This window comes from Uranotaenia lowii, chromosome 3 (assembly GCF_029784155.1).
Source record: "Uranotaenia lowii strain MFRU-FL chromosome 3, ASM2978415v1, whole genome shotgun sequence".
Lineage (NCBI taxonomy): Eukaryota > Metazoa > Arthropoda > Insecta > Diptera > Culicidae > Uranotaenia > Uranotaenia lowii.
The window spans coordinates 111367584-111383926 of NC_073693.1; the positions used below are offsets into that span (position 1 = coordinate 111367584).

A 16343-nucleotide genomic window follows, 5' to 3' on the forward strand; every position below is an offset into this window, starting at 1 on the left:
TTACCTAATTTGAGTAAAGGATCTATGACCATTTTGAAACCAGAGCTGCATCACCATTCATTGCATCAAATAAACTAAGAAACTAATAAAGTGTCAAAAAAAGTGATATTTGTGAACAAAATACTAGATTTTGAATCTTAAAATTGCTTCGAGTTCCACCGAGTTCCACGCTAGTTTTATATGGTAATGATTCCTCTTAACACCAAAAATAAAATCCACATTGGCTGATGGTGCGAAAATTTGCGCAATTTGATAAACTTTTCTTTGAAAATCGTTAATATATTACACTGCATGCTTTCTACAGCGCTTCAGCAATTTCAAAACACATCATAATGTACTAGAAGATTGTAGATCTTAACTTTTTTCAACTTTGTTTCGAAGACTGAAAATGGTTTTGCCTTACCTACAAGGTTTCAGATTTAAAAAACTGTTTTTTCAAGGTTTTATTTTTAATTTCATTGTAACTCCTTAAAATGAAATTGTAGAACTTTGACTTGTTTAGCAAAGTTATGTATTTTGTTAAGATAAACAACTTTGTAGAAAAAACCAAAGCTCTAAGATGCCTAACAAAAAAGTTAGCATTTTTATCTTGCTATTGGTGGACCCCTCGACTCTATATTTTATTTCAAAGTATGCGCCTTATAAAATAATGCAATGTTGTCTAAGACATCAAAAGTCTATCTTTTCATCCCTGGGCGCTATTAATTTAGTTCCGCTAGATTGATGTTCTATACCAGTGTGCAATGGTTGCTACTCTGTGATTGGCCGAGGCCATCAGTTTTGTTCAGAGGACAAATGAACAGAGCCTGGGATTGGCAACACACTCACAATGCTCAAACCTGGTGCTCTCCCTTTAATCATCAATAACGGCGCCTGCCACGTCCTAGTAGTCAATAGATGGTTTGAATAAAAAGGAGGGATAAAAAGTTACAGAGGTTGTATTTAAGAAACGACCGATAAGTTCACGTAGAATTACGACAGCCTGTCTTGTGTCAATGTGTTTTTCGTCTTAAATTAGCATTCTAGAATAAAGTATGTCTAATTTTTTAAAGGAAATAATCTTCAAGAAGAGTCAGTCTTCCCTAAATTGTGGTTTTAATACCTATTAATGGTCTAAAACGACCCATATAGATAGTATGCAGCTTGTTCAACTGCATAACAAAAGGCGAATTAAATATAAGTATAAGCAGAAACAAAGCCGATGTCGTCGAAATGAATGCGCCCGGCAGTTATGCAAATAATGTTATCAACACACGAGCTTTGTATCAAACGCTTGCGAGAATAGCTTTCAATGACTGCTTTGATCTAAACGCTTGACTCAGTGCAAAAGCTCTCGAACTGTTTAGCCTCATGCGTCTCGTTGGAATCAGTATTTTGTTTTCATTTCCCTTCAGATCACATTGCAATCACTAACTTAAAATGTTGATTTTACCTAGGGTTCCGGAGAAAGCGATTGATTAACCATGATTTCATTCCATCAAAGAATTATAAACGGCCCTTTTCAGGGCCATAAACTATCATTCTGTGCTCGACCGTTGAGCAGAGCAGTTCACTTCTGACCGAGTTCGTTATTAGTTGAGTTACGTTTGTGAATTTCGATTCCACGGTCGGTGATGCCGAGGAAGAAGAGGCGTGCGGGCTCTAGCCCTGAGAAAAATGACGCCGATGCTGGCAATAAGAAGAAACGTGGTGCTCCAAAAAGTGCGAGCCGGTGTACTTCGAAAAGTGGCAGAGACGCTGACACTGTAATGAACGGAAGTGACGTTGGTGATTTTGGTGGCTCTGTGGAAAATCTGAATGCAGCAGCCCAGCCTGCAACTAGAGTGAAATTGCCTCCGTTGGTGGTTAAAAATGTCCCTTTGCAAAAACTTATAAGTGATTTTGCGTCGCTGGGAATTCAAGCAGAATTCATGCTGCGCGGCATTGGTATCAAAATTATGCTCCGTGACAAACTGGACTTTGACCGAATCGTAGGATTCCTGAAGAAGTCTCAAATTGAGTTCTTTTCACATGACATTCCCGGTGAAAAACCATATAAGGTGGTTGTACGAGGACTTCCTAATTATGATCCGAAACTTATTGAAGCTGAACTAAAAGACCGATACAAATTGGCGCCAACCGCTGTTTATCGAATCAAAAGGAAAGATGAAGAAACCAAACAATTTGCATCCTCTCTCTTTCTGGTTCATTTTCCCCGCGGATCAGTGACGATGAACGCTCTCCAAGCAGTTCGATGTCTGTTTTCTATTCGGGTACAATGGGAACCATACCGTGGTGGTCGCCGAGATGTCACGCAATGCCAACGGTGCTTGAATTTCGGTCATGGCACTCGAAACTGCAATATGAAACCTCGTTGCATTCTGTGTGCAGAATCTTATGATTCCTCGAAGTGTCCAGCGAATGATGGTGATATCCATGACGCAAAGTGTGCTAATTGTGGAGGAGAACATCAAGGCAACGACCGACAGTGCCCGAAACGCGAAAAGTACAAGCAAATCCGAAAACAGGCATCCTCAACCAATCAACCGACTAGAAAGAAGGAAAAAGTTCCAGCATTTAGACCGGAAGATTTTCCTCCACTCCGTGCCACACAGCCAGCACAAACTTATCTCCAGGAACAACCAATGCGTCGCATTAGTACATCGCAGCAAGATGCTTCGAATGGCCTGCCTGGAGCTTGGTCCCAGCCCCCCCCCTGGGCTCAGAGGAGCAGCTAACATCGAAAACAACCCTGATCTGTATTCGAAGGACGAGCTGCTTGAAATCTTCGATAAAATGGTCGGTGTTTTCAGCACATGTCGCACCCGATTCCAGCAGGTTACCGTACTTGGTCGTTTCCTTATTCAGTATGGATCATAAACCTCTAAACATAACAACGTGGAACGCTTGCTCAATTCGAGCAAAATCAATCGAGCTTATCGAGTTCCTTCGCAAGCACGACATCGATGTGGGCCTTATTACAGAAACCCACCTGAAATCCGGCGACAACTTTTGGTTGCCCAATCACAAAATAATACGTCTTGATCGCACCAGCTCCAGGGGGGGGTGGCGTTGCAATTATCGTCAAGAAGGGCATCAATCACAATGTATTACCTCACATCCGTACCAGTGTCATCGAAGCGCTAAGTGTGGAGGTAGAGTCAACGAATGGTTTCATCAAGTTCATCGCTGTCTATTGTCCACGACAGTGCCACAACAGTAATGGATCATCCTCGCAGTTTCGAAATGAGCTAACAACCATCACGCAAACTAGCTCCAGATTCGTCTTAGGAGGGGACTTAAATGCCAGACATGAAGCGTGGAGAAACTACCGACGAAATCAGAACGGAAGCCTCTTGTTTGACCACTCACAACACGGATTGTACACCATACACTTTCCTGACGAACCTACGTTTATTACTCCGGCGGGAAACCCATCTACCCTCGACTTGTTCCTAACAAACATCTCAATTTCGAAACCGGTGGCGCACAATGAACTCAACTCCGACCATTATCCAGTGGTGGCCCAAGTTGGGGCTAATGTGGTTCCTCGTCCAAGCTGCTTACGCAAAGATTATCATCACGTCAACTGGATTCAGTACGCTAGAATGGTCGACAACAACATTGATGACACCACACCAATCAACAGTGAGGAGGATATCGATCGTGCGTTGGAGACTCTTCACCAGGCTATCATCGCAGCTGACGAAACATGTGTTCGGCGTGTTCCTGTCAGGGGTAAGTTTGTTGCCATTGATTCCTACACCCAGCTTCTCATTCGGTTGCGAAACATACGTAGACGCCAGTTCCAGCGGACTGGTGACCTCAATAAGAAAAGGGAAATTATCGAGCTGAAAAGACAAATCGCTTTCAGAATGGATTTAATAAGGAATGAAGAGTTTGGGCGATTGGTTGAAAATCTTGATGAACGTTCAAACCCATTCTGGAAGGTTGCTAAAGTTCTGAAAACCCATCCTAAACCCGTCCCTCCTCTTAATGTTGGTGATAGATTGCTAGTAGTACCGATCGAAAAGGCCAATGCCATTGGAGACCATATTTCATCATCGCATTTGCTTGGGTCCAACATAATTAGTCCGCTAGAGGTACAGGTTGCACAGTGCGTAGGAAATTTCGATGCCTCCCCTTGTGTTGTGCCACGCTCTGATGAAATCACAGCCGAACAAATTAGCTCAGCACTTAAGTCATCAAAAAATATGAAGGCCCCTGGGTTTGATGGAATATTCAACATCGTCTTGAAGAAACTCAATAATAAAGTCTTTCTACATTTGAGCTCAATCTTTAACAAATGCATGGACCTACACTACTTTCCAAGAATATGGAAAGTTGCCAAGATAGTTCCGATCCGTAAACCCGGAAAAGATCCCACCCTACCATCAAGCTACAGACCAATAAGTCTCCTCTCAGCGCTAGGCAAATTGTTTGAAAAACTAATTCTCTGTAGACTACTAAACTTTGTAGATGAACACAGCATCCTATTGCCAGAACAGTTTGGGTTCAGAAAGGGGCATTCGACCTCCCATCAACTAGTCAGGGTGATTAACAACATCCGGAAGAACAGGAATGTATCCAAGTCCACTGCCATGGCATTACTAGATGTTGAAAAGGCATTTGACAATGTGTGGCACGATGGGCTTATTCACAAACTCTGTTCCCTCAATTTCCCAACACACCTGGTGAAAATAATTCGAAACTACCTACAAGACAGGTCCTTTAGAGTATCGTTGAATAACAACTTATCAAACACCTTTCCTATACCGGCTGGAGTCCCACAGGGTAGTATATTAGGTCCCTTGCTGTACAGCATCTATTCAGTGTTCGGCATTAAAGCGCTAATCGCTAATTCGTCTGCTCCGTTTTTGTTAGATAATTATCGTTTTCATTTATTTTTTTTTTTAACTTTTGTACCAGCGGATAGGCAAACGTCACCACAAGTAATCTGTCAAGGAAAAATGCTGATACATGCTTTTTTCTAGTGTCTGGCGTTAAATCGCTAATCGCTAATTAGTCCGCTACTTTTTTGTCGACAAATTTATTTTGTTACGGGATTTCAGTTGAAACAAAGGGTAAACAAACTCTTCTAAGTGCAATTATTCAAGCAGGAATGCTGATAAATATTGTTATCTATAAAGTGATTTAGTTTTTTGAGCCGTAAGTTCTCCAGAAATAAAGTTAAAAAATAAATATTAAAACAAAAATGTAGCGGACTAACTAGCGAATAGCGTTTTATTGCCGACCTCTGGCATCTATACCTCCGACATACCTTCTTTGGGAAACGGCTGTGAGTTTTTCTTGTTTGCTGATGATACTGCCTTAGCTGTCAAAGGGCGAAAACCACGAGAAATAACCAACAAACTTCAACGATCTTTGAACACCTTTGTCGAATACGCCAACACGTGGAAGATCAAAATTAATGCCTCAAAAACCCAGACCATAATGTTCCTCCATCGGCAATCACCCAAACTAATACCCTCTGAATCCTGCGTGGTTATAATGGACGGCACAAGGGTTGAGTGGTCCAACCAAGTAAAATATCTCGGATTGACAATTGACCAGAAACTACTCTTCCGATCTCACGTCGAGAATATTCTGCTGAAATGTTCCGCACTGGTTAAAAATCTATATCCGCTTATTTGTCGTAAATCTCGACTCTCGAAAACCAACAAGCTGGCTGTCTACAACCAAATTATTGCCCCTGCAATATTCTACGCAGCTCCGGTGTGGGAATCATGCGCACAAACACACATGAACAAAGTCCAGGTAGCACAGAACAGGATCTTACGGATGATCCTTGATCGCTCGATGTTTACTAGGATCTCGGACCTTCACGAGGAAGCTAACACATCAAAAATAGACTCTAAAATCCAACAAATGAAAGAGACATTCGTAGAGAAATGTGCTATATCAGAATATCAGCTTATTAAAGACCTGTACATAGTAGCATAAGTTGTAAATAGTAGGTTAAATTTAGAAGTAGGTTGTAAATAATAGAGTAGTTAGTTTCCCTTTTAAAAATTCAAACAAACAATCCCACCAAGTGGTCAAAACGAAAATATTAGTTTTTCACATACAAATGTAAATAGTATTTATTTGTACAAAAGGTTGATTAAAGATGTAACCTAGAGGAATCACTTAAAACACAGAAAAATATGTACATTGTAAAACCATCAGAGGAAATAAACATGAATTAAACAAAAAAAAAAAAAAGGCCATAAACTATCAAAGAGTTGTTCTTGATCTTTTTGAATATTGGTAGTCGTGTGCGTTGAGTGGGCGGTATGGATGGGTGTGGGGTGGTGTGCGATGGGTAGGTGGTGGTGTGCGATAGTTGGTGGTGGTGTGCGGTGGGTGGGTGGGGTGAGATGGGTGTGTGGTGTGGAGGTGTGCGATGGGTGGTAAGGTTAGGTGGGTGGTAGTGTGCGATGGGTGGTGTGATTGGGTGGGCGGTAGTGTGCGATGGGTGGTGAGGTTGGGTGGGTGGTAGTGTGCGATGGGTTGATGGCTTGCGATGGGAGGATCGTGAGCGAAGAGGGTGATGTGGGAAGAGGGCGGCGGCAGGTGGGTGATGTTCCATGGAGGTTTTTTTGTGATGGGGATCGGAGGTGTGTGTGTGTGTGTGTGTGTGTGTGTGTGTGTGTGTGTGTGTGTGTGTGTGTGTGTGTGTGTGTGTGTGTGTGTGTGTGTGTGTGTGTGTGTGTGTGTGTGTGTGTGTGTGTGTGTGTGTGTGTGTGTGTGTGTGTGTGTGTGTGTGTGTGTGTGTGTGTGTGTGTGTGTGTGTGTGTGTGTGTGTGTGTGTGTGTGTGTGTGTGTGTGTGTGTGTGTGTGTGTGTGAAACAAACCGTCTGTCGACTCCTTCTTTTATAACTTTCGTTGGCTGGAAAAAACAAAAATCATCAAGGGGCGGGACGTCCAAGTTTTTTTTCATTTTCGAATAGCCAATCTACGTTAAGCAGGCTTGGTATGTCTTTTAAGAAAGATGTCTCTGAAAGAGGCGTTTTTCGTGACGCGAGATCCGTTCGCGGATTTCAATTTACCCCCCTATAGTGTTGCCGTAAGACGTAATTCTACGTCAAAAAAAACAATTTTGTGCTTTGGGACCGAGGTCACCTCTGCATCCTTGCAAAGAAAGTTTGAGTTTGGAGGGTTGGGTTATAGAATATGATCGGGAGACACTTTTGACTAGTTTGATCTTTTTTTCTAAACATCCTACTGTCCTTTTCTTAAAGCCAAATTTGTTATTCGTTACAATCTAAGTGTAACATATATAAACAATAAAAAAAATCCTTTTCACTACTATTTTGTGTAGTGGAAACAAACAATTCAATATGAATATACGAAAAAAAATCTTGGAAAAGGGGCACAATTATGCACAAGAAGTTATAGATGCCTATAAAAAATCAAAAAATTGAAGTATGGGAGAGTGGGGAATCATGGGCCACTTTTTTTCTTTGTTCCATAACTTCTTTATTATAATAGATAAAATGAAAATAAAAAATGGTATGGTTTTCTACATTTTCAAGGTATTATAAGGTTTTTTTTTAATTTTTCAATTAGTTATTCTCCCCAAATTCTGACTGTTTGAAAAAAAAACAATATTTTTTTAATTTTGAAAAATGGTGGGGAATCGTGGGCCACCAAATCCAAGTTGACCAAATAACATGCAAAGTTTATGAGTTGACCCAAAACTGTGATTTCCTAATTCATTTCGTTATTTTAAAGCAATTTCAGATGATGAAATAAAAAAGAGAGCTGTGTATGATCGCATAGATTCCGAAATCCGGATCGCGAACGTTTTGGCAAAATTTCTTATATAGGATCGACAAAATATTTTTCATAACTCTTCATTTGGCATAAGAAAACTTTACAGATAGGAAAACGTAGTTTAAGTTCTGAATGTGTATAAAAACATAAAAATATAGGTGATTCAAGATGTGTGGCCCACGATTCCACACAAGCAATGATTTGCAAATTGGTTGCGTTTGTGTGACTTATTGATGTTTCATCGAAAATTCCTTTTCCACAAAAAAAGATCAAGCCAAAACTAAGATCATAAGCGTATGAGCATATTTTTGTTAAACACTTTAGGTTCCCCATCGATGAAATTAGCGGGTGTTTTTTTAATAATGTAAGTAATTTTTTCTAACTTTTTTTTAGCTTGATAAATAAAAGAAGCATATGATGCGTATTCCAGTCAACAATATATAGGAATATATGCTCACGCAAAGCGACGACGATGACAGTTGGTTTGAGATTTTTATCTCAACACACATCTGAGATATTAAAGGTGGCCCACGTTTCCCCATGGCCCACGATACCCCACTCTCCCCTACTTTGAACGTTTCATTAGTCTAAGCACACTATTTCTCTTATAAGAGATATTGATTCATTATCATTCAATAAACATTACTTAAATTTTGTAAGTGATGTGAAGTATTGTAATTTTGATAAATGTAATTTAATTTTAAAAGTTTAAAGTTTTAATAAAAGTAAATATTTTTAGACGTCTGATGATGGGTGAAGAAAAGTAACCCGAAACGTTACGTAAAATTTAAAAAAGTTGTTTCACTCACCGAAAAAACTCCATAAGAAAAAAAACCGTATAAAAAGTACCGGTGATAAACTTTAATTCTTCATAAATTGAAAAAGGTTAAACATTTCATTCAGCAGAACCACACATAAAGTCTGCTTCATTTTATATTGGAACACAAACAATTGCGTGTAGTTCAGTCATTTATTAACGAATTCATAATTTGTTTTTCATACAAATGTAGCATTTTCTTTACTCTTTCATAAAAAAAAATTAAAAAAATTATTCATTGCTGTTTCGAAGAAATTCTCGTACTTTTCCCGTAATACGGCACATTAGGCGGCGCACACCCTTTTCGTCCACCGTTTTGGCGATTTGATTCCACCAGTTCTTCATTTGAGTCATGTTCCTAACAAGTTTTCCCTTTGCCTTAAGCCTCCGCTTCGTGATTGCCCAGTATTTCTCTATCGGCCGGAACTGGGGGCAGTTTGGGGGGTTGAGGTCCTTCGGTATTACGCTGACCCCGTTCGTTGCGTACCATTCCATAACCGTTTTGCTGTAATGGCAGCTTGCGAGGTCCGGCCAAAACATTACTGGACGGTCGTGGGCACGAATAAACGGCAGAATCCGTTTCTGTAGGCACTCTTTTTTGTAGACTTCTGATGTCATTGTCTTGTCAGTGAGAAAGACTTTGGTTTTCTGTCCACAACTGCATATCCCCTGCCAAATCATGTACTTGCGGGCGAATTTATCCGCAAACATGAACTTAAATTACTTAAATTAAATTTAAAACTTAAACTTAAATAACTTAAATTAAACTTAAATAAAATTTTTGACCTGGGATTTGCCCAAAGTCCGCCTTCACGTAGGTCTCATCGTCCATCGGAATACATCCGTCGAACTTGGTCAGCACTTGGTCGTACAGCTTTCGAGCACGGATTCTGGCCACATTGTTCTGCTTCAGCATCCGATTTGGCTGTTTGCTGGCTCGGAATGACCTTATTCCTTCCCGGAGACGAATTCGTCGCACCGTACTGTGAGCGGCCTGGAACTTATTGGCCAAATCGCGGTCTGAAAGATTGGGATTCCTCTTGACGGCCTTGATGACTTTCCCACGCAGTTTCCGGTCGCCAGTTCCACTCCGACGCTTCGAATGCGGCTTCCGAGCCGTCGTCAATGTTTCCTTGTACTGCTTGATAACACGCCATACGGTATTTCTGGGCATTTTAAGCTGTTTAGCTAGCTTCGATGCCGACAACAATGGATTTTCAAGAAAACTGTGCACAATTTGATCTCTCCGTTCGGCTTCCATGGCGGTTGTTTACAAAATGCTATCGTTTGGTGTTATGACATAAATACATGGTGAAAGGTAATGAATTTCCCGACACGTGGGTGAAAAAAGTTTCCAAATCCGTCCACTAGGAGCGCCACAATGAGCAAAAGAATTTGTTCCAATATTAAATGAAGCAGACTTTATTTTAAACTTAAAATTGGCTTTTTTTCGGTAATTCGAGAGTTCGACTGTATTTTTATTCATGTTTATATTTACGGCAAATCAGTCCAAGCTTTTTTATGACACGATAATAAAAACTAGTGTCATAAAAAAGCTTGGACTGATTTGCCGTAAAAAATTAGCTTTATAATAATTTGTAAGCAGTCTAGTTTAAAAATTTTAAATAAATATTCCCAAAACACAGATTTACCACGATATTTTTTTAGGAAAATAATAAAAGTTGTTATTTATTATTAACTAGCTGATCCGGTGTGCTTTGCTACCTTTTCCATGGAAAAATTAAAGTTTGTTTTAATATTTTGATTAAATTAAATTTTATTTAAGTTTCAACATTATTCGAAAGCAAACTGTATTTCATATAGTTCCATATGGTTCATATATCTCGAAAGTTTGAAGGTTGAAGGAGCCTCAATACGAGGGAACATTAATGCAATAAATAATCACTTTAAATTTGAAAAAAATAGCCCCTTTTTAAAGCGGGAGCCTTTTTTAAAATACAGGCAAATTTGCACATATTCAAAAAATGTGCCAAACTTTATGAAAACACTAATACAAAGATTTTATTAATAACATGTTTTCTTTTTTTTTTTTTAATTAACGACAGTTAACCATCCTTGTGGCATTCGGTGTCTGCTTAAATACATGTAAGGGGGAAGTTCATATAACGCCCCATGTAGCTAATACGCGTCACTCGTGCTTTGTAGCTTTTTGAGCCTGCAAAATATTAACAATTTGTTTTAAATGCTGTGATTGATCATGGCAAGTATGAATCTTTCCTGAATATACCTCTTTGTCGTGAAAATTTCACGATTTATGTTTTCTTCATTTCGATCTAAATTTTGAAACACTTTCGATAAGGTATCACCAGGCAGAGGAAAATGGATAAGACAATATTTTCTGTCACATCGATAGAGGAGAATCTAAACTATGATTTAATGCTAGAAAATCATACTGAATTCGCTAAGATATGCTTTTTATGTAAATGTTTTATCACAGAACATTCGCTCATTATAACGCACCAATCGTAATATGCTGAAAAACCAATAATTTTTCAAAGCGGCCAATTTTTATTGAAAATGAAAAAAAGTAAAACCATTTTTTGAGCGTTAATTTAGCCCAAAAATCAACTTTTCATTTTTTCATAATTTCCATTAATCCATTTTGATTTTCTTTTCAGTCAAATTGTCTGTAAGTATTAGTGTGTTTTCGGTCATCGGCTGCTTTCGGGTGTGTTCGGCTGCTAGGAGCGTATTGAATATATAGTAGCGCGTATTTGCAACACAGTTTTGTTCTGTGGCTTTGAATAAGGTTTTGAAAAATGATACTTCATGAATTTTATCAATAAAAAATCACAATCATTTGTAGAAAACACTTTTGTTCAACAAGTACACTAGTTTTTCACACGAAATGTACGTGAAATGCATGACAAATCAGCAATTTGCTTAGGTGGGGCATTATAGAGCATGTTCCCCTATGTTACATTTTTTGAATATGAGAATCTTCATTCATAAAAATAGGAAACGTATATCAATATAATACATCATCAAATTTTGTTAAAAAATATTTGTCAATTTGATTAATTATCGTCAATAATGTCGAAATGTTTCAAATTTTTTTACAAAAAATCCATCGAGGATTGTATTATATTTTTGTTATTTTGTATGGGAACCGCCCTTTTTGGAATTGGAAGGTTTTAAAAGTATTGTAGAAACAATAGATGGTCTACAGGGCTACACGGCTACACACCAAGTTTCTCATATTTTTATTGACTTTGTATAGGAGACGCCCCCCCCCCCCCTCTCTCTTTTAAGTCAGAACGGTTTGAAAGTATTTAAGAAACCATCACCTACCTCAAAAACTCTTACATACTAAATTTAAAATTGATCAGTTTAGTAGTTTTCGAGTCTATAGGGAACAGACATACTGACAAACAAACATTTTTATATACCGTAAAACGGGGTAACTTTGATCACCGGGGTAAATTTGACCAACTATAAATTTTTCAACATTATCATCAATAACTCAGTCTATAGTTTGAATTTTTGAAAACTGTTTTCAACGTTAGAAAGCCTATAAATTGAGTTTCAAATTGAAAAAGTTTGGTTTGTATTTGAAATTTTTTTCTGTTTAAAAAAATGTAATTTCAAAATCTTAAAATATCTCTGTTTTCCAAGGCTCGCAAACAAACAACTCCTCTGATGATACCAAAAAGCATTTAGAAGCAAACGGGTTGTTGAATGTGAAAAAACAACTTTGTTACTTTGTATATGAATGGTTTCAGGGCTATATTTATAGTCATTTAATGATAAATTTTTGATATTAAAAAATACGGACATTTTCGAAAAGTAAGCCCGTATTTAACAAATGGATAGGAACCCTATCAAATCGTTAACTTTGAAGAAGAAATGAAAATGAAAGTAGTGGGAAGGCCCTGGGGAGTGTGTGAAGGTAAAATTTCATTTGTATTTCGAAGCTCAAACTTTTTATCAATTATAATAAATATTATTATAAATTATTATTATAAATATTTGCCCCTAAATGTAGGCAGCATCATAATTATTTTTTGGACTATAAATGTTTTAAATATAAAACGTCTAAAATCAAGGTAAAATTGATAAACATGCATATGTAAATATTATGAAGGTGTTTTGTATCCTTTTTGATCAAGAAAACTCGTTAAAACCGTCAGAATAGGGACTGATCAATGTTACCTCAAAGCATCAAATTCTGAACAGAGACGAACACGATTTTTAAATCAAATTTAAAGAAGTCTAATGAATATCTGCATCCATGTCACTCGTTCATAGGAGTCCAGTACTGGTTTTAAAAATATAAAACCTGCCACATTCCCCTTAACAGAAAAAATAATCGAAATATATTGAAAAAAGTGATCAATATTACCCCGGACTACGGTACATAGATTCTAATTTACATTTCTTTTCTTCATTTCTGACGGAGAGGTTTATTGAAAAACTACATCGTAGTGTTTTTAATTTGGTAAAAAGGAAGCAGCATTTTGGTGCTTATGTTTATGAATAATTGATTTGGTCGATATTGGAGTCCTGAAGTCGAATCATTTGTCAAATTTGGTATATCACATTTAAATAGATTTGGTCTTATGGAGTTTTAAAATGTGACAGTTTTAAGTGAAATCAAACATTGATAACTGATTTTATTTATTATAATATACCAACTTTAGTTTTTAGTAGACAAAATTTCTATAATATATTGTACTTCAGCAAATTAAGGAATAATATTTTGAAGATAATGTTTTGAAAAGTAAAATTTAAAAGAATTTAGAAATTTGGGAAATTTGGATAAGGCACAAGTATTTTCGACATGACTGCAAAACGTTTAAAAAAAACTTGGTTTTATGTAATAAGTTTGCTTAAAACTGCCAAATGATTAAATTTTTGATTGGTTCGTTTCAAACTCTATTCTTGGTTTGTTACACTTTTTAATTAAAATCCATTCTAAAGATGGCAGTGGGGTTTTTGAATGTCAAGTTTACAGATTTTAAACAGAAGGTTGATTGAATTGCAAATCGAAATTTACAATTAGAAATTAGTTTCAATTCGTGAACGTCATAAAATGTCGTATAATGAAATGTCTCAAGTCTAGGGTGATTTAAGACTTAATTCTGTCGGAGGCGAGCGATATTTCTGACTTGCTTGTTGACATTTATCTTAAAACACCTTTTAAGATCAAATAATTTCCCGGGGGGGGGAGGTTAAGCCCTTAAATCTCACCTCTCCCGTTCGCTAGGCTTTGAAATGAGTGATTTTCAGAATATTGTTTGAATTTCAACATGATTGTTTATTATGTTATTTGGACTTCTGAACATCTCCTTTCTATGAATTTGTCTAATTGATTGGTATCAACAGAAAACGCTTCAGATCAAACCAGATTTGAAAAAAAATGTGGGTTTAAGCTGAAAGTGTACTTTTATATCTGTTAGTGTCTTTAAGAATCAATTCAGCTGGATTATTCATAGTGTTGAATAGAAACATAAACAAATTGGAGTGTCAATCAAATTATGAAACTGCATTCATCAAAATCCACATTTTGATCTTAACTAAGGCGTCGTGATCACCAGCACGCAGGTGAAATGGGACCAAGCTGCAGATCAAGAAAGATCACAATAACTTGTTTGATTCGTTCAACAACAAAAAAACAACAAATGTCCTGCATGTAAAGCAGCTAAACCACAAAACCACTATGGGTAGGTCGACCACCTTCAATGCAATAGATAAGCGAGAAAAGAAAAAAAATGTCCAAAAATGTCGGCACAAGGATATTATACACACCATGATTACTGTTGCTAAGCGCTTTCGGTGTTGCACTGCCTGTCATCTGAAATAATCCACACAGCTGCAGGATCAGAAATATGCCAAGGAATTGAAGGTGTCTGCTTCGCCACATTTTGGTTTTCCGGTTTTGATTATGCACTGGGTTTTAATTTTCCTTGAGATAAAATTAACCCCCTTTTTGTGATTCGCGTAATACCGAATCACTTATCACTTGCACCAAACTTCGAATTCGAACAAACAACAACAACCCGTAATTAGATGAGCCCAAACGAAAGCACTTCGACACTACGCGCCAGTTGATCGATCGTTGCGCATGCTTTTGCGCGTCTACGCGTGGTCCGAGCGAGGGGAGAGCGTCGATCGTTAACGATTGGCAGTTGAAGCTTAACTAACTGGACCCAGCGCATGGCGCAAGCATCGGGAGCGGGCTTTTCTTGGGTTTGTTGAGTTGATCCTCGCAAATTACGATCGTCGTCGGCAAATGTTGTTGACTTCGACTCTCCGGCGCTCTCCGGGGCTCTCTGTTTTTGTTCCGCGATTCGCTGCTGCTGAAGAGGTTTTATTACAGTCTTGGATAAACGCGCCCGTTAGGCTCGCGTTTCTTGATGCTCGAAAAGCTTTCCGAGAGGGATTGGCGGCGCTCCGACTGCTACTGCACTGGTTTTGCGGCTTATTTAGGTTGTTCAGCGCACGTGTCTGCTCGTTGTGAGCGCCACGCGAGAGGAGAAACATATTTCGAAGGACGCGCGTTTGTTTAGTTTGTTAAAAGTTTTCCTACTGGAGATGCTTGAGAGCATCAGGGTTGCATCCAAAAGAATTATAAATGTTGTAAAGATTTCAACGCAAGAGCTTTTTTTTAGTTTGTTAACATAATTTTATATATTTGCCTACTCAAAGCTGCTTTATTTCATAGCTTCCAAACTAAATTTTAAAATTTAAAATCAAAACGTTCGGATTATCAGTAGAGGCACTGAAAAGATTTTTTTCAAAGATATCCTTAAAATGAAATGATATATTCAAAGTGATCGTAAACATGAACAGTTATACGCCTCATCGGAATTGAAGAACCTAAGCTGTAGGTACTAAATACCAATGTAACCGTAGACTTCATAACCGTCTAAAACTACTAACAGAAGATCCATTTCTTTGGGAATGAATTTAAACGGCCACCTGAGCAGCTGGGACCGATCGGTAAAAAGCTTTTGATGTCATTCAATTTTTCTGGACGAGCTATTAAGAGCATAGGCAAGTAGCATAGGTAGGTAGACGTTTAGTATCCCGCGATGAATGTATTCATTGGATTTACTGTCATCTGTTTTTCCGTCTTTCTACTTTAACCATCTTAAACATTACAGGGTTTTTTTTGCTGTCCTTGGTTGTTGGCGATTGATGGTGCAATATTATGTAGCTTTATGAGTTGTGATCCTACAAGAAGCTTGAGGGACTTGTGGAAAACATATTGAGAAAGAAACTTTAGATGACTTCTAGAGCTAGGTATAGGGCTAGAAAAAAAAATATGTGCGGTGCAATTAGTTACCATGCCTCTTTAATGTTCTTATTCTAAATTTATGTTGAGGCTTGAAAATACTCACAATAATAGCTCGAAATAAGTAGGTGAGAGTCGGGTATCGTGAGCCATGGGGAAACGTGGGCCACTTTTAATATCTCAGATGTGTGTTGAGATAAAAATCTCAAACCAACTTTCATCTTCGTCGCTTTGCGTGAGAATATATTCCTATATGTCGTTGACTAAAATACGCATCATATGCTTCTTTTATTTATCAAGCTAAAAAAAAGTTAGAAAAATTTACTTACATAATTAAAAAAACACCCGCTAATTTCATCGATGGGGAACCGAAAGTGCATAACAAAAATATACTCATACGCTTAAGATCTTAGTTTTGTCATGATCTTTCACGTGGAAAAGGATTTTTTTATGAAACATCAATAAGTCACACAAACGCAACCAATTTGCAAATCATAGTTTGTGGGGAAT

At 37.8% G+C, this 16343-nt stretch overlaps 1 protein-coding gene across 1 annotated transcript in view; it reads right to left on the reverse strand.

Annotated features, from left to right (window-relative positions):
- Positions 1–14773, reverse strand: part of LOC129758818 (C-type lectin 37Db-like) — a 100193-nt gene extending 85420 nt beyond the window's left edge. Inside the window, exon 1 of the mRNA XM_055756451.1 lies at positions 14345–14773. Coding sequence (XP_055612426.1) covers positions 14345–14459 — 115 coding nt within the window. The 5' untranslated portion in view covers positions 14460–14773. The remainder of the gene's footprint in view (positions 1–14344) is intronic.
- Positions 14774–16343: the final 1570 nt, after the last annotated feature.